At 48.2% G+C, this 26,127-nt stretch overlaps 1 protein-coding gene across 11 annotated transcripts in view; it reads left to right on the forward strand.

The window, feature by feature from the left end:
* Kdm2b (lysine demethylase 2B) overlaps positions 1-26,127 on the forward strand; it is a 119,445-nt gene that overhangs the window by 41,736 nt on the left and 51,582 nt on the right. For all 11 annotated transcript variants that reach the window (XM_050146362.1, XM_050146363.1, XM_050146365.1 and 8 more), the window contains 4 exons: positions 129-282; positions 8,367-8,482; positions 14,571-14,697; positions 17,101-17,585. In XM_050146362.1, the coding sequence (XP_050002319.1) occupies positions 129-282; positions 8,367-8,482; positions 14,571-14,697; positions 17,101-17,585 (882 nt within the window). The remainder of the gene's footprint in view (positions 1-128; positions 283-8,366; positions 8,483-14,570; positions 14,698-17,100; positions 17,586-26,127) is intronic.

Raw genomic sequence — 26,127 nt, forward strand, 5'->3', positions numbered from 1 at the left:
GGGGAGTCCAGACAGATGGATTTGCCACCCTCCTTTTCCCTCCCCAAGTAGGTGGGGCTCTTTGGGGTTTGTTCAGAGTCTGGAAGAAATCAGAGACTTCAGCCTAACTGCCTCCTTTCCCTCCCAAGATCTTCTGGCTGATCCCTCCAACCCTGCACAACTTGGCACTGTATGAGGAGTGGGTGCTGTCAGGCAAACAAAGTGACATCTTTCTGGGAGATCGCGTGGAACGATGCCAAAGAATTGAGCTGAAACAAGGCTACACATTTTTCATCCCTTCTGGTAGGTTCCTGTTGTAGTCTTGGGGTTGGTCAACCGCTGGCTCCCCCATCATTTGGAGCAGCCTCTTGCCTCCCTGTGGATTCAGCCAGGGTTGGAGGCCAAGTGAGGGCTTCTGTGGGCTTTGGGATTAGGGGAGCCATGGATAAGCCCTGAGAGTAGGTCTGGTGGAACAGAGAAAACACAGAACCTGAGTTGCCATACCTGTGAGCCAGCCTTCCGTGGCTCTTAGAGAAGCCCCGGGTCCTTTCTCTGGGGACATTTGAATGTCTATCTTGAGCCTTCCTTTAGAACAGCGGTTTTCAGACTGTGGGTCACAACCTCTTTGGGTGTCAAATGACCCTTTCATAGGGGTCACCTATCAGATATCCTGCATATCAGATATCGTAATGTCAGATATTTACATTATGGTTCATAACAGTAGCAAAATTACCATTATGAAGTAGCAAAAATAATTTTATGGTTGTGGCCACCACAACATGAGAAACTGTATTAAGGGGTCACAGCTTTAGGAAGGTTGGGAACCATTAGTCTAAAGATTTCTGTGTGAAGATGACAGGCCCCTTAGGGACCGAAGATGAGTGCCCTACAGACGTCAGTGCAAGCTCTAGGAAACGGTTATGAGCCCTCTTAGTTGGCACTTGGCTCTGCTGCCTCAGTGTTCTCTCCTTAAAAATGGGCCAAGTTGTGTGGACTTAGTGAGTTCAGACCTCCTTCTTCTAGTTTCGTAGAAACAGATGAGAGAGGGCCTTTAGCTATAGACCGAGTTAACTAACAGAGGTAGCCAGTGACCTAGGAGTCAGGGAGTTCTATGTGTGTAGGGGGAGGCAGAGTGTCAAGTCCACAGGTGGGAGCTTGTATATTTCTTGGTAATTAGACTTTGGAAGCTATGTCAGCCAGAAGAAAGAGTGGCAGGAAACGGTTGTGATAGGAGTTTAAAGGAGAGTTGTGTTGGGTATCTAAGAAAGATACACTGGAGTTGGCAATGACCAGGTCAAAGAGGCTGCTTCTAATGTGCCTTGTGGGTATCGAAACCAGTGTCTAATCAGAAATAAGATCTAATACGGTGTGACACTATGGGATGAATGCGTAGTAGCAGTATCACAGGTGGGTGAGCAGGACCTATAGGAATACATTTTAAAGAAAGAGTCGTGCTTTAAGCTTGGTGGATTTTTGTTTGTTTTTTTGGTTTGGTTTTGGTTTTTCAAGACAGGGTTTCTCTGTGTAGTCCTGGCTATCCAGGAACTCACTCTATAGACCAGGCTGGCCTCAAGCTCACAGAGATCCGCCTGTCTCTGCCTCTTGAGTGCAGGAATTAAAGGTGTGCGCCACCACCACCCTGCATACTTTTTTTGAGTCTGAAAAATCTACCTCTGTCTTAATTTTTCCTACTTTGTTGCTGCCAGGCAACATTAAGAGATAAAAAATTATATTATATTTATATTATTTNATGTTACATAGGCATGGACTATCCTATACATGTTAGGAGATATGACTTAGTTTCCTGATAAGCTTAGGGTAGTTCTGTTTCATCAAGCATTTATACCGGATCTCATATGAACTATATTTGTTTTGTGTGTGTGTGTTGGGGCGGGGGGGGGGGGCTAGAGTTTGGAGGTCACAGGATAGCTTGAGGGAGTTGATTCTCTCCTTCTACCATGTGGCCCTAGGGATCAAACTCAGGTTCTCAGGCTTGGTGGCAAGTACCCTTACTCCCTGAGCCATCTTGCTGGCCCCAAGATTTGGATTTTAAGTTTCAGGGACCTAAGTGAATACTTTAAGTTCTCTTGGGACCTGGAAACTCCAGCATTTAAACCCTTTGATCCACAGATACACACATTTGAGTTGTATGGTAGTCTGCTTGTGTTTTTCACGGAGAGAGCCTTGAGGGAATCCAAGAGGCTTTAGGAGTGTTTCTGTGTTGGAGAATCTAGTTCTAGTTAACCTCTGACTTAGGTTTTCATTTCCATGGTGATAACCATAAATTTTAATTATTTTTTTTCCTTTTTTAGTCAGCTTTTTTTGTGTTTTGGGATGGGGGTGTTGAGGCAGGGTCCCACATAACCTAGGTTGGCTTGGTTTCACTATGTAGCCGAGAAAGATCATCAAGTCCTGCTCTTCCTGCCTCTAGTTCTGAGGTTCTAGGATCATAGGTGTGTGGGACTGTATCAAGCTTGAGACAGATTTGACACAGAATGGGCTAGATGTCATGATTCTCTTGCCTCTGCCTCCCAAATGTTAGGACCACAGACATATACCACAATGACCAGCCTCCACAGTGAATTTGTCTGTCTGTCTATTGATCTACGGTCTGTTGAGGAATGAACCCAGGGCCTCACAGACACTGGCTAAGTGCTCTGCCAAATGAACTGTAACATGTCAGCCCACCCTAGAAAGCTTAGACATGTTTTCTGCTGCCTTAAGCGCTTGAGTGTCTGCCTCTGTCTCCCAGTAGGTCTCCAGTTCTTTGAAGGTTCGTAGGAGGCTGATGGGTTAGAGTGTGTATTGCTTTTCCTTCCTGTGTCTGCGGACAGAGGAGCTATGTAAGTTCAGCGCTGGTGGCTCTTCAGTCTATCCCTGGACGGGCCAGGAGGACTCCCATCAACAGGAAGATCATTGAAGAGAACCGAGAAGTGGGAAGATCAGAAAAGGGGGCCTGCTGGGTTTATCCAGTGGATATGTTGGCCATCATGGAGGTACAGGAAATGGTAGCACAGGTCAGAGTGCCAGGAGCATCTAGTGAGGAGACCACTGGGTTCACCCTGGTCATTGGAGGCAAACATGATTGTCAAGCAATAGGAAGTCAAGGGGCTGTATCAGCATGAGCCAAGAGACATCTCTTTTTCTGATGTCCTGACCATGTTTGGCCTTGGCCTCCCACTCTGGTTGCAACAGTCCAAGTGAGTTATGGGTAATAATTCTGAGCAGGAAACATTCTATGTCCACCGTTTGTTTTTGTTGTCGGTGTATAAGGGAAAACTCAAGCCCCTCTTCTCCCTATGCCCTTTTTACCAAAAATAAAGATACCTGACCAAAGGTCTGTTTCTCAATTGATAAAGTTTCAGGGTCAGGTTTAGGTACCCAGGTGTACCTAGCTTTTACACCTGCTCACCTGGCTTGTATTCTGTTGCCCCTTCCTGACCTTGTGACTTTGGGAAACTTAATTTCTCACTTAACCAAACCAAACCAAACCAAACCAAACCAAACACAAACCCACCTAACCAACAAACAGCTCAACAAGAAAATATCTTCATGTGGTTGGTTGTTTGATTGGTTGGTTGTGTGCAAACATTTCATGTGAACCAGGCTGACTTCAGACTTGTGACAGTGGAGGGTGGTTTTGAACTCATGATCCTCTAACTCACCTCCCACATTCCGAGATTAAAGCACTTACTTAGAGCTGGGTGGTGGTGGCACACGCCTTTAATCCCAGCACTCGGGAGGCAGAGGCAGGCGGATCTCTGTGAGTTCGAGACTAGCCTGGTCTACAAGAGCTAGTTCCAGGACAGGCTCCAAAACCACAGAGAAACCCTGTCTCGAAAAAACCAAAAGAAAAAAAAAAAGCACTCACTTAGCCAGCCTGATTGCAGGCAGTGAGGGACGGCCTGAGGGGATGTATGATACAGCCCCTCCCTTTTGGGTGCATGTCCAGCCAGGTGGCAGTCATGTTAGGAATACCTGAAGGCTGGAAATGTCTGAGAAGTATTCTGCAGTTCAGAGACTTTGGCTGATCTTAGTATTCCCTGACCTTGCCTTGGAGCAAGAACCATCCCTTGGGAACCTGAGGCAGGGGGATGCTAGTATGGGTGGTAATGTTACTTGTCTCAAGAGTTTTGCTGGAACCCCCAAAAAAATTAAAAGCCAGTTGTGGTGGCATGTAACTGGAAGTTTCTCTCCTGCCTACCAGTTCCTGAAGCTTAATATTAATTATAAACTGACCTATTAGCTCAGGCTTATTAACTAAATTTTACAACTTAACCCGTTTCTGTTATTCCATATTTTACCACAAGGCTTGTGGCTTATTACCTCACATTTTGCTTCTCTGGTGGCTGCTGATGTCTTCCAGACTCCACCTTCTTTTTCCCTGTGTCTTTGTTTAGATTTCCCACATAGCTATATTCAGTCAAAGCAACTTTTTCATTGCCTGCTTTTCCAAAGGTCCTGAGTTCAATTCCTGGCAACCACATGGTGGCTCACAACCATCTGTAATGAGGTCTGGTGCCCTCTTCTGGCCTGCAGACATACACACAGACAGAACACTGTATACATAATTAATAAATAAATAATTTTTTTAAAAAAAGCAACTTCTTTATTTAACCAAGGATAATAAGACATATTCACAGCATACAGAAGGGTATCCCACATCAGTGGTGCACACCTTTAATCCCAGCACTTGTAGGTAAAGACAGGCTGATCTCTGTGAGTTTGAGGTCAGCCTGGTCTACAGAGTGAGTTCCAGGACTGTTTCACAGAGAAAGCCTGTCTCAAAAAAAACCAAGAAAAGAGTTTTGCTTGTTGAGGTGGCCTACATCTTTACTCCCAGTGCTCGGAGGCAGAGGCCTATGGATCTGTGAGTTCAGAGCCAGCCTGGTCTACAAATAATGGTGGCTCTGAGTCCTTGACAGTGTAACTGATGGGGCCTTTGGTAGTCCACCTATAAAATGGGTACAGGACCAGGGAAGAAGCAGAATGAAGGGGGTGAACTTAGCACGTGCTGGAGGGATGGAAAACTCGGCAATTGCTGCTTGGCTCTGGCGCTTCAGGACCAAGGAATACTGGGGCCTGCCTTGTGTATCTTCCCACATTCTGAGGATGGAAGCAGTTCAGCTTCTCAGGTGAAATCTCCCCATTTTGCAGCACGAAGTAGAGCAAACTTAACTTAGCCTTGGATCAGAGACAGCCTGGACTTTGCTAGTTGGCAGCCACAGTGTCCAGGGCATGGGGGTGGGCTGGTCATGGACTCTGCGATGGCCTTGTCCTTGACAACTACAGAAATGGAGGCAGATGTGCCAAGGGGCTCATAGACTGCTTTCTGAGCTCTGGGACTGTAGGTGAGACTTCTGTGCCTCTGTTCTTGGCCCCCTTGGGTCCCAGAAATCACCCCTGCAGTGGGTTTTGTCGGTCACTCTGCTCCTTCCATTGCTGCATTGTCCCCAGCTGCTTGGCCTGAATATGAGGCGTTCACTGCCTTTGTGTTGCTGACGGCAGATGCCAGCCTCTCCTGCCCTGTTACAGACTAGGACACCAGCCTCCCAGAGTATCGTGGTGAATGAGCTGCCCTTGGAAGAATGAGTATTGAACGCCACAGCCTCTCTTCCCATTTCTTCCCAAGGGCATTATTGAGTCTGAGTCGGTGGAAGCAATTGTAATCAGGGCTGGAAAGGAACTCAGCAGCCATTTCAATCTCAGCGAGTCTTCCTGACCCACCCGTGATGCCCTTGGGTGAGAAGGAAAGTGTGTAGAACCTTCCAGAATCTCTAGATTCCCTGCCTACTTACAGTGGCATCTGTCCTCTGTTTTCCTCTGTTCACACTTTAGAGTACTAGATGTCAGTCTGCCTGCAGGGGAGTCTGGGTTAATCAATACATCTTACTGTGTTCACCGTCTTTTCCAAACTGACATAAATGGCAATTGCTTGTGGCAGTTGAGTTCTGGCTCACCAAGTTCACAAGGAAGGCAGTCGTCTTCAAGTGGGCACACATGGCCAAATCAGGGAGAATCTGGAACCGAGGCTCAGGCTTGGGTAGAGGGAAAGGTGGGCATGTGGAGCATAGGAATAGGACCCCGAGGCTCCAGACATCCTCAGTCCTGTCTTAGGAGGTGTTGTTTAAACATCAGTGACGGTGGTCATGGCAGCAGTAGCAGACAGCATAGCTCTGCTTGGTGAAAAGCCAGAAATGAGGTTCTGCAAAGATCACCTGACAGGTGGCAGAGGCAAGAGACAACATTTGTTGTTGTTATTTTTATTACAGTATACAGATGCTCAGTTTCTGTGTCTGTCCCCTCACCACTGGGGGCTGACGTTTGGAGTAGAGACAGAAGTCTAGCCAGTCAGGAAAGTCCAGGTTCAGTGAGAGACCCTGCTGCCAAAAGTAAAGTGAAGAGCGCTCGAGGAGGACACTTGATGTTGGCCTCTGGCCTCCGTGGACAAGTGCACACAGGTGCACGTGCACATACGTAAATCCGTACATATGCTGCCTCCCCCCAGTATAGAAAAGGATGCAAATAGGATTTAATGCCAATACAGTCGCACCAAGCAGATGCAGAAGTAAGACTTTTTAGACTCCACCATTGTCTTCCCAGAGCTTAAAGGTCCAGGGTGCTTGGTGGTTTCCTCCAGTGGCGCAGCGGTCACAGAGCAGCAGATGGCCTGAGCCAGAGACCTGAAAGCAAAAGCAGAGCCTCCATTCCTGTACCCCATGGTGTCCAGCTGTTGGTGACAGTGTTTGGCTTTTCTCTGATAGCAGTTAGCTGTGCCCACACTGGCAAGGAGGGCTGGTCCAGCAGTGGCCTTGGATCCTCCAGATGTCCTTCTCAGGTGGTGCAGACTGTGCACCTGACAACTGATGTCTTAGCTCACCTGGGAAAGAGACTGGACCTTCGTGGAGCCTGGGCAGAGTTAGGTTGGGCCTTCCAGAGTTTTCCTCACATGAAATGGTTAAGCACACGTTAGGGAAGAGAGGCTCCAGGGTCTCTTCTTGCTCCGGTTTGTGTTCTCCCCTCTGCTGGTCCTCTTCTCTCTTCTACTCTGAGTTTCCCCACTGGCTGTCCCAGTCATTGCCTCTGTCCTTACTTCTCATCGTATTTCTCCTTTGCTTCCTAGTGCGTTTCCACATCTGTTCCACGTCAGCCAGGGCAGTGCGGAGTTCCGGGAAACGGCTGTTCTCCCTTGCCAGCTGACTTTTGTTTGTTTGTTTGTTTTTTGGTTTTTGGCTGTTTGTTTGTTTGTTTGTTTTTGTGTAGCTCTGGCTGTCCTGGAACTTGACCAAGCTTGCCTTGAACTCAGAGCTCCCCCTGCCTCTGTCTCCTGAGCGCTGGGATTAAAGGCGTGCGCCACCACTGACCTGCAGCAGCAAGGGACTCATCTCTCAGCCTGTTTGAACATCTGCAAATTAGAGTCACTATAAAGCTGTATCCCCCTAGCTCCGTGTCCAGGGACCACAGTGATATTTTCTGCACTGGCAGTGTCACCAGTCTCAATGGAAGTGTGATGTTGTTGAATAAAATCTCCACAAACCAGGCAGAGGCTAACTTTGGGGGTTCAAATCCTTGCAGGTGACTTTACCTTAAAACACCTTAGTTTCTTCACCTGTAAGTTGTAGTTGAAAAAGACATTGCTTTTGTAAGAATCAATCAACTGAGACCCGGGAAAGCCCTTAGAGTGCACCTGGGGAAGTCACAAGTGTGACCCACACTTTTAAACAGTTGCGGTGTGAGCCAGGCGGTGGTGGTGTCACACGCCTTTAATCCCAGCACTCGGGAGGCAGAGGCAGGCGGATCTCTGTGAGTTTGAGGCCAGCCTGGGTTATAGGAGCTAGTTCCAGGACAGGCTCCAAAGCGACAGAGAAACCCTGTCTCGAAAAACTAAGAAAAAAAAAAGAAGTTGCCTTGTGTAGAAGGGACATCTACCATGGCTGGTAGTACACGGGGAAGAATAGAGGGGACAAAAAAAAGGCTGAAATGGGGTAGAAGCAGCCTGTGATTAAGGAGACAACTTAGATGCGGGCCTTGGAAGAGTCCATGCCCCCAGGATGTGTTCTGCAGTAAAAGTGTCTGGGTTCTGTGGTCATTGCTCTGAACTGTCCTTTAGGACCCCTCCAGGGACCAGTATTCAAAGGAATAACTAGGGAAAGGCTGGGGGGCTCAGCATGGATGCAGGGACCAGGGCATTCTGTTCCTGACAAGTTTCCTGACTTGAGTTCCTACCTCAAGTCCCGCACTTGCCTGCAGCATCCCAGACTTGAATTAAGCGGGGCCTCTAGGAGCTCTGGGCTGAGTCCCTCCGGCTGCCCAGGAGCTTTGGTGTCTGAAATGCCAGGCATCGCATGCCCTTACACATCGGTGCCCCCTCTGCCCTCCCCGCCCAGGTTGGATCCATGCGGTATACACCCCTGTGGACTCTCTGGTGTTCGGCGGGAACATCCTGCACAGCTTCAACGTGCCCATGCAGCTGCGGATCTACGAGATTGAGGACAGAACCCGGGTAAGGGTGCCCTCTGCCCCAGGGCTGTGCTGGTCTTTCTCAGTTCCACTTTAATTCCCCCCACTGCTGCTCCTCTCAAGCTGGGGCCTTGGTTCCCGTTCTGGAGGGAGCCAAGACATTCTCCAGCAGAGCCCTAAATCCCTGGAGTCCCCCCCCCCAGGCTGGAGGCAGACAGAATCCTCTGTGGGGAAGTTGGGCATCATTGTGCATTCCTACAGTCTCAGCTCTTGGGAAGTGGAGGCAGGATCCAAAGTTCAAGGCTAGTCAGGGCTACTTAGAGTGGGACCAGGCTGAGCTACATTTTATCATTAAAAACAAAGCAAAAAACAAACAAACAAACAAAAAACTTTGTGGAAATTCTACCTGAGCAAGTGTGTGTATTTGTCTTGGGAGAGCAGTGGGAGGTGGGAGGGACCCAGCTTTTTTTTTTTTTTTTTTTTTTCTTTGCCTGTGTAGAAAGGTGTATGGATCTGAAGTTTGCAGGGGCTGGAGAGGCTTGAAAAAGAGCCAGCCTGGTCCAAGGTCACATCTTTCCTACTGAAGTCTGATGGAAAGAAGTTGGAGTTTTTAGTCTTGCTGCTGAGCTCAAATCCCCCTCGAAAGCTGTCTGGGGTGAGGCTTCCCTGTGACCGCTTGGGCCGTGCTTTCTCAGCTATCAGATTTCCCAAGATAAGGTCATATGTACCTTTTGTTCCTGGAGTTTGTTTTCTCTGAATGTCCATGGCTGGGACTTGGCCACCTTCCTTCCATACTACGCTTGATCACATGCACCTAGACATTTGAGGCGGGTTCAGGGGTGAGAGTGGCTGGGAACCATCTGTAATGAGATCTGGTGCCCTCCTCTGGCCTGCACGCATACTTAGAGACAGAACACTGTATACATAATAAATAAATCTTAAAAAAAAAAAAGGAAGGAAGGAAGGAAGGAAGAAACTGTAGCCCTGAGATGGAAAGGGCCTATTTCATATTCTCCCTCCTCTTTCCTCTTCTGTTTTTAATGTGGCTGTTTAAATATTTCTTTGAATTGAGATATAACTCACATACCGTGAAATTCACCATTGGGAATGTGAAGTTCTGTGTTCTTAGTGTGTAGCTATCACCACTAACTCCAGCACATTTTCACATGCACCCCAGGAACCCCTGTACCCATTAGCAGTCATTTCTTCTTCCCTCTTTCTCCAACCCCGGAGGTCTCTAATCTGCTTTCAGTCTCTATGAATTGGCCTGTTTTAGACATTTGTTACGAATGGAATCATGTAGTTCATGCCTTTTATATCTGAACTTTTGCACTCAGCATGATGCGCCTTTTCAAGGTCCATCCATGTTGTAGCACATGGCAGCGATCTCATGACTGAGTAGAACTCCACTGTATAAACAGAATACGTGACATTTCTGCTTGGGATTTGCCTCAAGATGTGACTTTTAGACCCCGAAGAAGTATTGATGAGCAGCCGGGCAGTGGTGGCGCACACCTTGAATCCCAGCACATGGGAGGCAGAGGCAGGTGGATCTCTGAGTTTGAGGCCAGCCTGGTCTACAGAACAAGTTCCATGACTGGCCCTATAGCTACTGAGAAACCCTGTCTTGAAAAACCAAGAAAAGAAAATGGTGAGCTTGGACTCTGGAGAAATACTTCCCGCTGCTCCGATCAGAATTTATCTTTCCAGTCTTGTTTTTAGGGCTCATTTTCATGGGATGCTACATTGGAGTTAAAGTGAGGCAGCCAGTTGAGGGGGCCCAGGGCGTGATTGCGTGTCCAGTTTGTGGATTTCCTGGCTTGCGATGCCCACTTTCACACCGTCCTGGGCCACGATCCTCTGCAGACCCTGTTTCATAGGCTCTTCTGCCTTTCTCGAAAGGTGTGCGTCCTCTGTGCTGTCCAGGGAAAGGGCACTGTCTGGGCCCAAATGGTCACTTTTCAGTCTGAGTCAAGTGATGCCAATGGTTCTTTGGCCAACCCTGAAAAACAGGCCATTTGTTGTGAGCAGCAACCTGCCGGTGTGGATGGAAGGCTGGGACTCCAAAGGAGAAGTCAGGCCCAGACTTCGCAGGCAGTTCCTGAAAGCCACAGTCAGACTGGGATTTCTCAGTTTCTCTGGCACCTTGCTGGGTAGCTGTCCCTTCCCAAGGGAATCTGATTGTCCATCTCAGAACACCTGCCCCCCCTCCCCACTGCCCGTGTTATTACCCCTAGGAGCCTAGTTCCTCTCCCCAACTGGTGTCACTCAAGCAGGAGTCAGGGTAATGGACCCCCCCCCACACCCTCTACCCCTACAGCATCATTCTGTTTGCTCTGGTGAAGTATCTCATCACAGTAAGATGCCCGTCGGCTCCCTCCCCCAGGGCCGCCTGTCCTTAGTCTCTGAGGGGGCACCCATCTGGCTTCTCTGAAGCAGATTGTTGGCTCTAGGGCTGGAGTAAGGATGGCTGTGGGGGGCAGGGGAGGAGGGACAGGCTAAGCTGGAAGCAACAGCAGGCCTTTTAATCTGCTTTAATTTCTGGTCTTTGGAGAGGGGCTTGGCTACAAGGTCCAGTTGTTTCTGTCTTAGGAGCCAAAGCAGACAAAAGGCCCTAGAGAGAGTCCTGGAAGTCAGATAAAATGTCAGGACTACTTGTCAGCCTGATACAGCTCAATTCCATCCATTCCTATCAGCTCCTTGAAGAAGGTTATGGCCACTTAAAAATAGTTTTTCCCAGAGTGTTCTAAAACATACATGGCTTTGCTTGGAAACAAACACTGGAGGTTGGCCAGAGTAAGGCCAGTGCAGGAGTCCCTCGCCCCTCAGTGTGGGTTTGACTTTAGAAAAGGAGTCTGCCTGTGTGATGCTGGGCGGCAGTCGGATGGGCTATCTAGTCCTCCTGTGTGATGCTGGGTGGCATAGGATGGGCTATCTGGCCTTCCTGTGTGATGCTGGGTGGGGTCGGATGGGCTATCTAGTCCTCCTGTGTGATGCTGGGTGGGGTCGGATGGGCTATCTAGTCCTCCTGTGTGATGCTGGGTGGGGTCAGATGGGCTATCTAGTCCTTCTGTGTGATGCTGGGTGGGGTCAGATGGGCTATCTAGTCCTCCTGTGTGATGCTGGGTGGCATCGGATGGGCTATCTGGCCTTCCTGTGTGATGCTGGGTGGGGTCGGATGGGCTATCTGGTCCTCCTGTGTGATGCTAGGCGGGAGTCAGATGGGCTATCTGATCCTCAAATCCTAAAATTCTTCCACATTTGGGAAATAACTTCATTGTTCTGTGCTAGATGCTAGGTGACACTTAGCCCCGTAAGGCAGTGCAGACAGGTCTAGGCCTCCAGTTCCTTCTGGGAATCTCCTGCTCTGAAGATCACAGGAACGGAAACGCTAGTGCAGAATGGATTGCCGCCCTGCGAGCTTCTTAATTCTGTCACAGCAGTCGTGATGTACGTCCTTCAGCTCCAGTTAGCTGTGAGGGCAGGAAGGGTGGTCCAGATGACCACTCAGCAAACTGCTGTCTTTCTTATGCTTGTCTTTTTTTTCCCTTAATGACTCTAGTGAAAACAGCCTTCCCCGAAAAGGTAATGCCGGCACCCCTCACGTTCCCTCCCTTTTCAGCCAGTGACTCTGTTCGAAAACCGCAAACTATTTTCCTTTCCTCTCCCCTCCCTCCTACCATTGGGTTTTTATTTTTTTCCCCATTGATATTTTTTTTCCAGGAGAAAAACAAAATTTAAGATACTTCCGCCCTCTCTCGCATTTTAATTTCTCAAGACCTGGGCCCTAGGTGCAGAGAGAGCGCCTCAACTTCCTCCAGCATTCGCTCAATTCTTGGATGACTCAGGCCTCTGAGGAAGGGCTTGGGCCAGGCGGATGCCGCTTATTGGGCCTTTGGAAGTCCAGTTGGACCCCTGAGATCCACTGTCTAATTGTCCTCTAGACAGGGCACAGGACCTTCTTTGTGACTGCCTTGCCCTTTGTTTTGGACAGAGGTTGGTTAACAACTCAATTTGGTGAGGCTCCAAGTTTGTCACCAAATAATGTTGAGCAATCGTGTGTTTAATGTTCCCAGGCATGTGGCTGAAACCTTCTGAAGGCGGAGGGTAGAAGGCGACAACCTGTTTGTAAGTCAATTTTTGCAAATTTTTTTCTGCAATTCTCTCTTGGAAAAAAAAAATCAACCCCCCCCCCCAAAAAAAAAACCCAAAACCAACCAAACAAACAAAAAAAGACCAAACTGAGTTGAATTCCTTCATCTGTATTTGTTTCTACCTAGCTGGTTTCCCTTGGGTTCAGCAACAAAGAGGGGGAGATTTGCCATCCTCTCTTGAAATACAGCCCCCCCCTCTAATTTTCCCCCTAATCTAGAAGGACTCTCCAGTGTCACAGTGCCCATCAAGGGCATAGTGGCGTGGATAGTATAAAAAATTTTAAAAAGTCAAAAGTTCCAAGTGTTCGCGCCATCAAGTCCGCTGTTGGGAGTTCTGAATGCGGGGGTCTGTTTTCCTCAGCTCGCAATTTAGGGATTGGCAATTTGTTTCAGAATATTTTGGCCCAGTCTCTGGAATCGGGATGGGGCTCAGCTCCTCCCCTCAAACTCTTCATCATAGGAGGTCAAGGTCTGCTTCAAGCTCTAGAGCCCCTCTCCTGCCCAGGGGCACTAATGAGTAACCGACCAAAGGCATCCCCACATCCCAGCAGTGAAACTGGACTTCTCCGAAAATAGCTGGAGCCAAGGAAAACACTTGATTCTGCTCCCAACTCCATGCATCTCCCAGAGGAGCTGAAAAGCATGCAGCGAATCATAATCTCATCCCTAAACACGTCATCCGCCAGAGGCAGGGAGGTGAAGTGGAGCTGGTTCCCAGGTGGAGGAGGGCTTGGGAGCTGAGACGTTAGTCAAAGTGGGTTGCAATGGGAGACAGGCGGGGAGGGAGGTCCTTTTCAGTATGGTGCTTAGAGAACACGAGATAAATACGTCTTAGGTAATGGAGGACTTGATTCTGCTCAAAGTTGGTTTTGTTTGAGAGGTACCAGGACCCCGTGTCGGGTCAGCACAGAAAGGGCACGTGGGGCTAAGGGCTGCTTGCTGAAGGGTGAGAGGGGTGAGGAGCGAGTCTCTGACCTTCACAGATCCACCCTTAGAAAAAGGCAGAGAAGAGTGTGTGTGTGTGGGGGGGTTGTGTAAGACCCACTGTGCAGTGCTTGGAGGAGGAGAGCGCCCCACAATGGGAGATGAAGTCACCTTGCTGCTTCCATGTCCGTGCAGGTTGTAGCTTCTGGAAGGTTCCTCCATGCTGAGGTCATTGATAATGGTGTTATTCCTTCCTTTCTTTCATTGCCAGTTTCTCTAAATAGACCCTGTACCGTCACCCATCAGAATTCCCTCGCAGGCCACACATTTTACAGTTCTTATATGCGCTGCTTCTTCGCCTCCACTGATACCCTGCCACCAGACCCCAGTGATGTCTCTCCTTGTCACATTGGGGAATTGTGTCCCTTAGCGTCCTTAGTGGAAACACAAACAGGTATTGTAGGTGGGTGTGAGGAGCAGGACACCGGATGCTCCTAAGGAGCCTACCCTTGGGAGGTAGGCGAGGCTGCGCCACAGTTCACAGTGTCCCTCCAGTCCTAGCCTTCCTCCGAGAATTCAGGAGGCTGTGTAACAGCTGTTGAAGATGAGGACTGGGAGTGGGCGTTAGTTTTCCATGGCGGGGAGAAACAACAGAACCCATGCAAGAATATTCTAGAATGAGGAGCCCATGTCTGTTGTAGGGGGATCAGGCAGGGGTTCTGTTTGCAGGTATTCACAGTGCTGGCAGCTGTCAGGGAAGAACTTTTTCTGCACACAGTGGGCCCTGTTCACCTTCCAAGATGGGTATCTTAGGGACTAAGAATTGATGCCTTCCATAGGCCTCTCTCCGCCTCATCCATGCATGCTGCTGGCACCTACCCCTTCCAGGCCTCCCTCTTGCTTTCCTGCCAGTGACACCTCCCATTTTTCCCTTTTGCCGTTTATGCTCGGGCTAAGATGCTAAGCTCTGCTTCAGGGACCCAGCTGCCTGCCATGTGTCTCCACCATTATTCTTAGAAACTGACCTCTTGCCTGCCTGCTCTTTGCTTCCAGGTTCAGCCCAAGTTCCGTTACCCCTTCTACTATGAAATGTGCTGGTATGTCTTGGAGAGATATGTGTACTGTGTGACCCAGCGCTCCTACCTCACTCAGGAATACCAGAGAGAATCAATGCTTATTGGTGAGTAAAGCTGCTTGCAGCCTTCAGAGCTGCCTGTCTGGTCAATCGTGGAGCCTGCAGATTGCCCTGAGTCCCCTGGGAGTCTCTGAAGCCAGATTGCTGAACAGAAAGTCTCTTAGGAAATAGCCCTGCTTGTGAGCCTCCTATCTGGAACACGGAAGCCAAGAAAAGGCACTTGCGACCCTCAGAAGAAACATAGTTGTCACGCCCTCCTGTGAATGTGCATGCGTGCAGGAGCCAGCGTAGCTAAGACAGGACCATCCAACAGACAACCCAGGCTTTTTTGGTCCCTCTGTAGTTACATGACTTTTCTTACAATACCCTGAGGTGTGGTTTCTGTACCCAGAGGAGCAGACCTGTGTTACACAGCTAGTTTCCATAACCCAGACCAAGTTTACCCAGAAGGGAGGGTAGCCAGGGCTGGCAACACAGGTTTGAGGGTGAAGAGGGTCTGGGATGGGGGAGGGAAAGTGCCTAGGCTCTCTGCCTCAGTGCCCGCACCTGCTGCTGGTTCTTAAAGGGACAGCGCCCTCAGCCATCCCTGGATTCATAGATGCCTACCCATCTGGCTGTTAGAGGGAACCCTGGTCAGCTTGTAGGAGCCAGATCTTCTTCCCCGTGTGGGGCAGTTTCTGGGAAGATGAACTGAAGTCCATTCCTATCCCAAGACACAAACCTCACGTTCACAGCGTGTGCAGTTTCTTCCGCAGTCTCTAATTCATGGGTCTTTCCCCCTTCTTTCCCTCGGTCTTGACTTTTGTGCCTTTTGTGGTATTTTGGGGGTTTGGGCCTGGACAATGGAAGTGTTTTGTTTTGTTTTGTTTTGTTTTGTTTTTGTCTTTGTTTGGATATTGATGTTTTGAGGTAGAGCCTTGCTATGTAGTCCAGGCCGGTCTAGAAATAACTCTCTGTGTAGTCAGGCTAGCATCAAACTCTTAGTCTTCCTGCCCCAGTTCTCCAGTGCAGGAATTTCAGGCATATTGCTGGTGGTACTGAGCTGGGAACTGAACCCAGGGCTGTACATCCCAGGGAGTCACTTGGGGGCCCTTTGGTCTATCCCAGGTGTGCATAGCCATCAGCTCTGACTATGCCCGTTTCCAGAAGGAGTATTTCTGTGAGCTCTCACCTTTTTTTTTTTCTTTTTGGTATTTTTATTTTGGTGGTCTTTGAGACACGGTCTTATTATGTAGACCAGGCTGATTAAAGGCACATGCGACCACACCTGGCCACCTCTCATCTCCTTATCTCTGCCCATCCCCAGCCCTCAACTGTCACCAGTCACCAGTCTGCTTTGTCTAGAAATCCCCCCACCTTGCTCATATTTTATACGAATAGAATCCTATCATGTCTGGTGTTTTGGACTGATCTTTTTCTACTAATTTACTTTCAAAGTTTAAAAAATTACATCTGTTGGGACTGGAGAGATGCCTTAACAGATAAGAGCACTGGCTGCTCTTCCAAAGGATACCAGTTCAATTCCCAGCGCCCATATAGCTCCAGTTCCAAGGAATCCAATATCTTCGCACAGACATGTATAGAAGCACAACCCCAATGCACGTAAAATAAAATAAACATTGAAATAAGTTTTTTAAAATTACATTTACTTAGTGTGCCTTTCTCCCTATCCCTCTTTCTGTGTAGGTGAGATCTCTCTGTGTGTGTGTGTGTGTGTGTGTGTGTGTGTGTGTGTGTGCATGCAGGTGAAAGGTCAACTTTCAGGAGTCTGTTTTCTCTACTGCTATGTAGGTGCCAGGGATTCAACTTAGGTTGTCAGGCTTGGCAGCAAGTGCCTTTACCCACTAAACCTTCTTGCCAACACTTGACTAATTTTTTTTTCTTTTTTTTTTCTTTTTTATTTTATTTTTTTTAAATTTTATTTTTTTTCTATTATCTATCTAACATCTATCATCTATCTATCTTCTATCTATCTATCATCTATCTATTATCTATCTATCTATCTATCTTTGACTAATTTTTTTTTAACATTTATTTATTTTAAGAGTATGTGTATGTGCTTGTATGGATACTGTGTGAAGTCCAGAAGAGGGCATCAGATCCTCTGGAACTGGAGTGACAGGTGGCTGTGTGCTGCCATGTGGATGATGGAAACCACAGGTCCCCTGCAAGAGCAGTGATTGTATTTAACCACTGGTCTGTCTTTTTATCTCTGCCATTGAGTGACCTGTATGTATATGATAATGTGCCAGGCATATTATCTGAGGTAAAGCACCCCGTGTGGGTGCAGAGCTGGGATTTGAACCTGTGTATGACTGACTACTGCCCTGCTATAGGCCAGGAGACCTGGACTAGACCCTTGTTCTCTACAGTAAGAGTGAGTGGAATCCACAGAGCTTCCAGCAGGGGTTAAGTGATCACTGTTGAATCTCACCGTCTTCCCCACAGATGCCCCAAGGAAAGGCAGTGTAGACGACTTCTCATCTGATTCCTGGTTGGACATGGAGGAGGAGTCCTGTGAGCAACAGCCCCAGGAGGAAGAGGAAAAGGAGGAGGAGGAAGAGGAGGAAAGGGACGGTGCAGATAAAACACCCAAGCCACCCTCCGATGGCCCCACCTCACCTACCAGCACCCCCTCAGAGGAACAGGAGCACACAGGGAAGAAGCCCAAAGCCCCAGCCATGCGATTCCTCAAGAGGACTTTGTCCAATGAGTCCGAGGAAAGTGTCAAGTCCACAACGATGCCCATAGACTACCCCAAGACTCCCACAGGCTCCCCTTCCACCGAGCTCTCTACCAAGTGGACCCACCTTACCGAATTTGAACTGAAGGGCCTAAAAGCCTTGGTCGAAAAACTAGAGTCGCTTCCGGAGAATAAGAAGTGTGTCCCTGAGGGCATCGAGGACCCCCAGGCCCTCCTGGAAGGTGTAAAGGTGGGCAGGGACCAAGGCTGGGTCGGGTAGGGGTAGCTAGCCCTTCTGGGGTTGGTCCAGGTGCTGGGATGGTACTCGGGCTAGGCAAACCTGTCTGGGTTATGGAATCTGGAACCACTGTTAGCAACTGGGCGGAGGCTTGCTCTGAGTGACAGCAGCTTCTTCTATACTCTTTGGAATCTCGAGGCTCTCCCGAAGAAGGTTTTGTGTGTGTTGCAACAGCATTCTATTGGATTTGGGAGACAGACTTCTATCTCTTGGTGATAGAGCTTGCCATTCTGGGTTGATTCCCTAGAGTGTGAGCCGGTGACCGTCCTCCTAGCTAGCCATTGGCTATATATATAGTCACCGCGCAGCAGCCTAAGGTTGAGAGGTTGCCATGATCTCAGCTGCATCTGCTTAGGAAGTAGGCCCAGAGGGTCAGGTAGAGCTGGGATAGGAGGATCCAGGAGAGATGACAGAGTGCCTGCTGGGCATCCCACTGTGTAGGCGCTTCTGGTAGTGCGGACTCCAAGCGCAGAATTGCTTCTGTAGCATCGCTAAGACTGCAGTTATGAAGCTATAAGACTTCTCCCCTTGCTGCTCCAGCATCTGATGAGGGCAGTGGAACTTGCTGTCTGCTAGTGTTAGAAACTGAACTTACATTTCTTCCTTGGGAATTGGTAGTTTATCTAGGCAGCATTGTGTGGCCTTGCAGGGGTTCAGACAGTCAAGGAAAAAGCTGGGGGTTGGGAGTATGTGAAACACTGGGGCTCAGTTCAGATAGCCTGTTATCATATACTGTTATCACAGGTATATGAAACCATTGAATGACAATCGCTAATCCAGGTGCACCTCACTTACTAATTTGATTTTGTTGTCTATGGTACCAGATGGATGCAGAGCATCACACATCCTGGGCAGGTTCTTTTTGGTTCTTCAAGGCAGAGTTTCTCTGTGTAACAGTCCTGGCTGTCCTGGAACTCACCACTCTGTAGAACAGGCTGGCCTCGAACTCCCAGAGATCTGCCTGCCTCTGCCTCCTGAGTCCTGGGATTAATGGCATGCGCCACTCTTGCCAGGCTGGTTTTTAAATTTTTTATCCATCACAAAACAATAGTATTGAGTTCCCAAAATATTGTAAGCGGGTTAAACTCTCCGTGATGCCTTTTACTTCGCTAGAATCCGTGTGTGGTGTGTTGACAGGGAGTGCCCCGGCTCCTGGCCAGATTTTTCTCTTCTTGTATCTCTGCATTGACCTCCGAGGCTGCTTTGATTGCTGGTGATCAGGCCTGTCAAGGTGAGGGTGCAGAGTCCAGCACCAGTGCTGTGAGACTAGGTGCAGGTGTTTAGGAACAGGACCGCTGTGGCTTGCCTGGCTGGGCTTTTATTTAGCTTTCTAGTTGAACGACGGTCTTATTCATTAGGTCTTATTCGTTATTCAATAAGAGAAGGTTGCAGAACGTTAAGAAAGTCATCCTCGTCACCACCTTGTGGAGCTCTCCAGAAAGCTGACACTGGTGGTGTTCAGAGATGTCTCTCGTTTTACTTTCATCTTTGAGGCAGACCCTCCTATATCCCAGGCTAGGATAGCCTCAGAATTGTTAATGTAGTCCAGGAGGACCTTGAACTTCTAGCCCTCCTGCTTCTACCTCCCAAATGTGGGAATTCAGGCACGTGCCACGTGCTCAGTTTATGTGGCGGCAGGGAGCTGAACCAGGGCTGTCTGCTTGTGTGAAGGCACTCTGCCAACTGCCTGGAAATACTTCTCTTTAAATACACTGATTCTGGATAGTAGTACCAGGAAATCAGAATACAGGAGATCCCTGAGTTCAGATTTGTTCTCCACCCCTTGCCATGTGGCCCTGGGCACATCATCCTGCTTCCTATTTTCTGGTGCTTTGTAAAACAAAGATACTTCCTGGCACTCAGGAAGCAGAGGCAGGGGGAATCTCTTGAGTTCAAGGCTAGCCTGGTCTATGTAATGAGTTCTAGGCCAGCCAAAGCTACATAGTGAGACGCTGTCTCAAAAAGTCAAAAACAAAACAAAGATATCAGACACGATGTGCTTGATCTGTCTGGGACCAGATTCTGGTGTCTCTTGGTCACTCTGAAGAACTAAGGTACTTGAGTAAAAACTGATGTGGGCAGGGCTGGAGTAATGACTTCATAGTTTGGAGTTCTCCCTGCTTTCTCAAAGGACCAGAGTTGAGTTCCAGGAACCAGCCACCTGTAAGTGTGGCTCCAGAGGAACCAGCACCCTCTCCTGGCCTCATACACACATACCACACACAGACAGGATGCACAGGTAACTGAAAAATAAAACCTGGGCCAGCTAGAGTGCTCGGCTAAGTCTGATGACCTGAATATTCAATCCCTGGTAGAGAGACATGGTCAAGAGAGAGAGAGAGAGAGAGAGAGAGAGAGAGAGAGAGAGAGAGAGAATTGACTTGACTGATTGACAGCCTCCGACCTCTGACCTCTACAGGTATACTATGGGATGCCTCCCCACCAGTAAATATAATAAAAAAATTTTAAACAATTTTTTTAAAGACTAAAAAGGGGTGCTAGATAGATCAGTGGTCGGGTGGTTAGGAGTACTTAACTGCTCTTGTAGAGGATCCAGATTTGGTTCCCAGCACCCACATGGTAGCTCACAGTCTCCTGTACCTCCAGTTCCAGGGCATGGAACTCTCCCTCCTTTCCCTTTTGGGCCCCTGCATGTACATGATATATATAATAAAGTTACGGACACAGAGAGAAATACATAAAATTAATAAATATGTAAATCTAAAATAACAACTGAAACGGGATCTGGCAAGATGGCTCAATGGATAAAGGCACTTGCTGCCAAGCCTCACAATGGGAGTTAAATCCCTGGAAGCCACTTAGTGGAGGGAGAGGACTAATTGCCCCAAAGATATCCTCTGATCTCTGCCCTTGCACTGTGACCGTGCATGCCCCCTACAAGGTAAATAAATGTAATAAAAGCTGAAATTTTTGAAAGAGTTCAAATAGCATGATGGCAAGAGACCGGGGCATGGACTGACTTTGAGGAACAGCGAGCTCCAGCTTTGGCCAGCCTCTGTTGTCCCATGATCCTTTCCTTCTCTTTCCCCACCTCTCATCCTTCTTTTTTTTTTTTTTTTTTTTTTTTTTGGTTTTTCGAGACAGGGTTTCTCTGTGGCTTTGGAGCCTGTCCTGGCACTAGCTCTGTAGACCAGGCTGGTCTCGAACTCACAGAGATCCACCTGCCTCTGCCTCCTGAGTGCTGGGATTAAAGGCGTGCGCCACCATCACCCGGCATCATCTCCTCCTTCTTTAGGGAACACTTACCTCCGGCCTTTGTTTCCCAGGACTGACATCACAGAGCACCGCCACTGGCTCAGTTGCTTAGGAGCCAGAGCAGCCTCCTTCAGGGCCTGGAGGTGGCAAGCCAGGCAGCAGAATGTTTGCAGAGCCACACCCAGGCCTCAGGCTCTGGGACAGTGGTTGCCCTTGGCTCCTCCTCTCCTGGGGCAGCTGCTAGAGCTGCTAGCAAGCTCGGCTACAGCTGGAGTTAGTGTCACTCCCGACTCAGCCCGTGGTTAAGACTGATTGCCGGTGGCTTTCCTCTCTCTGTTGTCACCGAGTGACGCCAGCCATTGGATTCAGGCCAGATGAATCCAGCAGCAGCGCACATCACCGTAATTAAGTGTGTAGAAGCCATCCCCAGAGTCTCATTCTGGAGCTCTAAGTGCACATGAATTTTGGGGACACACTGATTAGCAGCCATTGTGGGGTGAAGTAATTCACCGATTGCCTAGCAAGCTGTCTCTCCTGGAAATGTCTCTATTTCAGCTAGAACTCAGGAAGAGGGCTGTGTCTCTCAGTGGAGGGGAAGGTGGACTCATTGCTGTCATCCTCAATATGGTTCTGATTGACCAGGATACAGCCCAGCATGTGGCGGGGCTGTGAAGGGCTTGGCCTAAGTAGGCAGAGAGCACCAAGGGTGTAGATGGGATGACTTTCTCAGAGTGAGCGCAGAGCATCCTAACCACTAACCCCCCTTGCCGGGATCTCATGTTCTTCTGGCTGTCATCAAGTTATCATGGCATAGAAAATCACCTATCTAATCGCGTGGAATCATGGGATACAGTAGAGTTATGGGACTACTGAGGATTACGGGGCTACACAGGGCTGTGGGGGTGGAAGACCAAAGAGAGGTTTTCCTGTTTTGAAGTCTCTTTTTATCTCTTCTTTCCCTTCCCCCCTTCTCCCTTCCCCCTCTTCCTTCCTTTTCTATATCTTTTTCTTTTTTGGGGGGTCGGCACAGTCTTACCCTGTAGCCCAAGCTATATGTCTATAAGTAGCTTGATCTTGTCCTAATCTTGTAGCAATATTGCCTCACCGTTTCAAGTATCAGGATTATAGGTATGAAGTAACATATCTGGCCAAGGTTTTCTGTTTGTTATTTTTGTTTTGTTTGTTTTTATTAACAGCCAAATAGAGATCAGCTGTATTGTTCTAACATCAAACTCCAAAGTTAACAGAGAAGAAAGTCCTAAATTAAGAGTGCGTTGTCAGTCAGCGCTTGGACAGTTAACCCCAGCACTTGGGAGGCAGAGGCAGGTGGATCTCTGTTAGGTCGAGGCCAGCCTGGTCTACAGAGCGAGTTCCAGGACAGATATCAAAGCTTCAGAAAAACCCTGTCTCAAGAAACAAAAAACAAAACAACAACAACAGCAACAAAAAAAAGAATTTTCCTGGGCTAGAGAGATGGCTCAGAGATTAAGAGCACTGGATGCTGGCTGTTCTTCCAGAGGTCTTGAATTCAATTCCCAGCAACCACATGGTGGCTCACAACCATCTATAATGAGATCTGGTGCCCTCTTCTGGCATGCAGTCAGAACACTGTATACATAATAAATATATCTAAAAGAAAAGCATATTGTCCAAGGGTGTTGCTTGTCTTGTTTTGTTTTGTTTTTCAAGACAGGGCTTCTCTGTGGTTTTGGAGCCTGTCCTGGAACTAGCTCTTGTAGACCAGGCTGGCCTCGAACTCATAGAGATCCACCTGCCTCTGCCTCCCGAGTGCTGGGATTAAAGGCGTGCGCCACCACTGCCCAGCTTGTTGCTTGTCTTTGAGGATAGTTGTGGAGTCAGGTTGCAGTCACTGGCAGTCTATTATGCTGCTGATGTTCTTGGGGACACAGTAAAACAGGAGGAGGTATGAGCCATGTCATGGCTGACACATGTAAGCCCCTAGCAAGGCCTTGAAGTGCATAGTAAACTTGGCGTGATTTGGTATCGTTATTATTTCAGATACCTTAGAATAAAAACAGTTTTGTTTCTAGTCAGGTCTGAGCTCACGAATCCATGATGTGGGGAGGGGAACAGAGCCTTTTACTCTGTAGGGGTCTTGCAGTTCTCCACTCTGGAACCTACTGTCTATTCTATCCTATCCGTCTGTCTGTCTATGTTGTGTGTGTGTGTGTGTGTGTGTGTGTGTGTGTGTGTGTGTACGCGCGCGTGTATTGCATGAAGCTGGGTCAGGACCTTCCTTCTGCATCTTAAGCCAGTGCTTGATCACTCCTCCACCTCCAGCCCTGATGACTTTGTAAAATCACCCCTTGCTGACTTCAAAGGAACCTTTTCAGAGGAGTCAAAAGGCAGGAAGTGAGCAGCCAGGGGCTGGTTTCCTGGGTGGCCGCAGAACTCTGTGTCCTGTGTCCCCTTGGCTGTAGAGGCTTGGGAGAAAGAAGGAAGAGCAGGACTTGGGTGAAGAAGTCAGATTCTCAGGCAAACCCATACCTGGTAAACATAGGTTAGGTAGCCCCAGTGTTCAGGGCACTTTGTTGAGACCTCTTTTCCACATAAGATTGGAAATTTCCATTTGCATGGGTTGGAGTTTAGAGTTAAGGCTTGAACACTGTGTTCTGGGGAGGCTCACAGTGACATCTACAGCAAGATTTTTCAGGTACAGATGGAATGGAGGGGAGGGGCTCAGCGGTGACCCAGATAGACTGGTACCTGGGATTCCCTTGAGCAAGTAGCTCTGGCCTTGTAGACTCTCCCTCAACCCCTCAGTCGGTGCTCTTTGCTGGTGCCAGTTACGGCCTTGTTAGTGGCGTTTTAGTCACTGCTTAGAGGGGGCTTCGGTGATTAGCACCGTGCCCTGGGGAGCAATGGAGCCCAAATCTCCTGGGTTAAATTCTTTGAGGGAAGCTGGCGTGGAGGGGAAAAGGGCAAGGCCTAGCCAGCCTGTGGTTCCTTTGGTAGGTCACATGTGGGGCAGTTTCCAGGAGCATGAGCCTCGTGGTAGCTCCATCTTTTTGCAGGAAGCCTGCCCTGGGTTTGCCAGAGCCATAGGCTTATATGGTATAATTGCTAGGGGCTGGGGCAGTGTGGGCGCACAGTCTTGATTCTGTGTGCTTAACAGTCCCTGGGAATGTATAAATTCAGTCAGAGCCTAAGGAATCCTGTGACATCATCCTTTCCACACAACTTTTTTTCTGTCTTTCTTTTTTTTAATGAGACAGAAAACTCCCATTAGGTTATGCCTCCCCTGACTTTCTTGCCTTTACAAAAGAAAATGTTTCTCAACAAGACAAGGCCCATTGTGCCCCCTGGTGGCCAATCAAGTGCCAAACGGACGGGAACTTGGCTTTCTTTGGTATGTGTTTGAGGTCTAGGATACAAGAGCACCTAGGAAAACTTTAAAATTATATTCAATGAAAAAAATGAAGAACCAGGCAATGTTGGTGCACGCTTTAATTCCAGCACTTGGGAGGCAGAGGCAGGCGGATCTCTGAGTTTGAGGCCAGCCTGGTCTACAGATTGAATTCCAGGATAGCCAGGGCTACACAGAGAAACCCTGTCTCAAACCAACCAGCCAACCAAATGAAAAGAATACAAAAGCAGGCAGATCTGAGTTCAATGCCAGCCAGAATTACAGTCATGTCTTTAAAAAACAAAACATTTTAAATTAATATACTTAACTTTTATTTTTATTTATTTTAGTATTTATTTATTTATTTATTATTCATACAGNTAACTTTTATTTTTATTTATTTTAGTATTTATTTATTTATTTATTATTCATACAGTATTCTGTCTGTGTGTATGCCTGCAGGCCAGCAGAGGGCACCAGACCTCATTACAGATGGTTGTGAGCCCCCATGTGGTTGCTGGGAATTGAACTCAGGACCTTTGGAAGAGCAGGCAATGCTCTTAACCTCTGAGCCATCTCCCCAGCCCCCTATACTTAACTTTTAGAACTTTTTTGTGGGTGGTGGTGTTGGTTTGGTGAGACCAGTCTCACCAATTTTGGCTGGAACTCACTCTTAGACCAGGCTGGCCTCGAACTCTTAGAGACCTCCCTTCTTCTCCCTCCCAAGTGTTAGAATTAAAAGCCTGCATCCCTTCACCGAGTAAGAAAAGTTTCAGGTTTATGGAAAATTCAGACAAATAGAACCTCTCAAGCCCTGTTCCCATCTCACTATAGTACATTCGACACAATCCTTAAATCGAAGGTTTTGTTATTCCCTACTGTCCCAGAATCTTGTCCCTGATACCCCAACACATTTAATCTCCTCAGTTCTCTTGGCCGGACAGTTTCTCAGACTAACCTGTTTTTTATGATGTTGGCGGTTTGGGAGGAGGCTCTGGTCTGGTGTTTGGTAGTGTGCCCTTCTTTGGAGGCTCCAAGCTTTTTGTCTTGAGTTCTGTCTTCTGGAAGGTTTCTATAGTTAGTCATTATGTGGAGCTTTGGCCATGCAACAGTGTGTCCGTTGCTCTTCTTTCTGCTTCCGTGGAATACCTGGCAGGAAGAGCTCAAAGGAGAACTGTTGTGCTTTATAGTTTCTTTTTTGTTTGTTTGGTTTTTGATTTTTTTTCCAAGACAGGGTTTCTCTAGCCTCGATGCCTGCCTTGAAACTCACTCTGTAGACCAGGCTGGCCCTGAACTCACAGAGATCCTCCTGCCTCTGCCTCCTGAGTGCTGGGATTAAAGTTGTGGCTTATACTTTGAGAAGCAGTCAGTCTTCGGTGGCAGGGGAGCATGATGAAAGCCGTTGGCATAGCTTATTGTGGCTGGGCAGCAGTCAGGACTCGGGAGAGCACAAGTAGGAAATTGTGCTCGCTTGTAACCCTCCAACCCCACCCCTGTCGACCCATCTTTGCCATGTAGCCTCTCTGTCTAAAAGGTTTTGTAATCTCAAATTGTCAGTAGCTGGGGATAAAGTGTTGATATGCAGGAGCTCGTAGGAGACGTTGCTCTTTTAAACCATAACATAGTCAAGATGGTTTTTGTTGTGGTTGCTGTTGGTTTGTTTTGTTTTTTGAAACAGCTTTTCTTCTCTACATAGCTTTGGCTGTCCTAGAACTAACTCTGTAGCCCAGGCTAGCCTCAAACTCACAGAGGGCCGGGCGACGGTGGCGCACGCCTTTAATCCCAGCACTCGGGAGGCAGAGCCAGGCGGATCTCTGTGAGTTCAAGACCAGCCTGGTCTACCGAGCTAGTTCTAGGACAGGCTCCAAAGCCACAGAGAAACCCTGTCTCGAAAAACCAAAAAAAAAAAAA

Source organism: Alexandromys fortis, unplaced genomic scaffold (assembly GCF_014885135.2).
Source record: "Alexandromys fortis isolate MF-2015 unplaced genomic scaffold, M_Fortis_MF-2015_v1.1 scaffold_56, whole genome shotgun sequence".
Taxonomy (NCBI): Eukaryota; Metazoa; Chordata; class Mammalia; order Rodentia; family Cricetidae; genus Alexandromys; species Alexandromys fortis.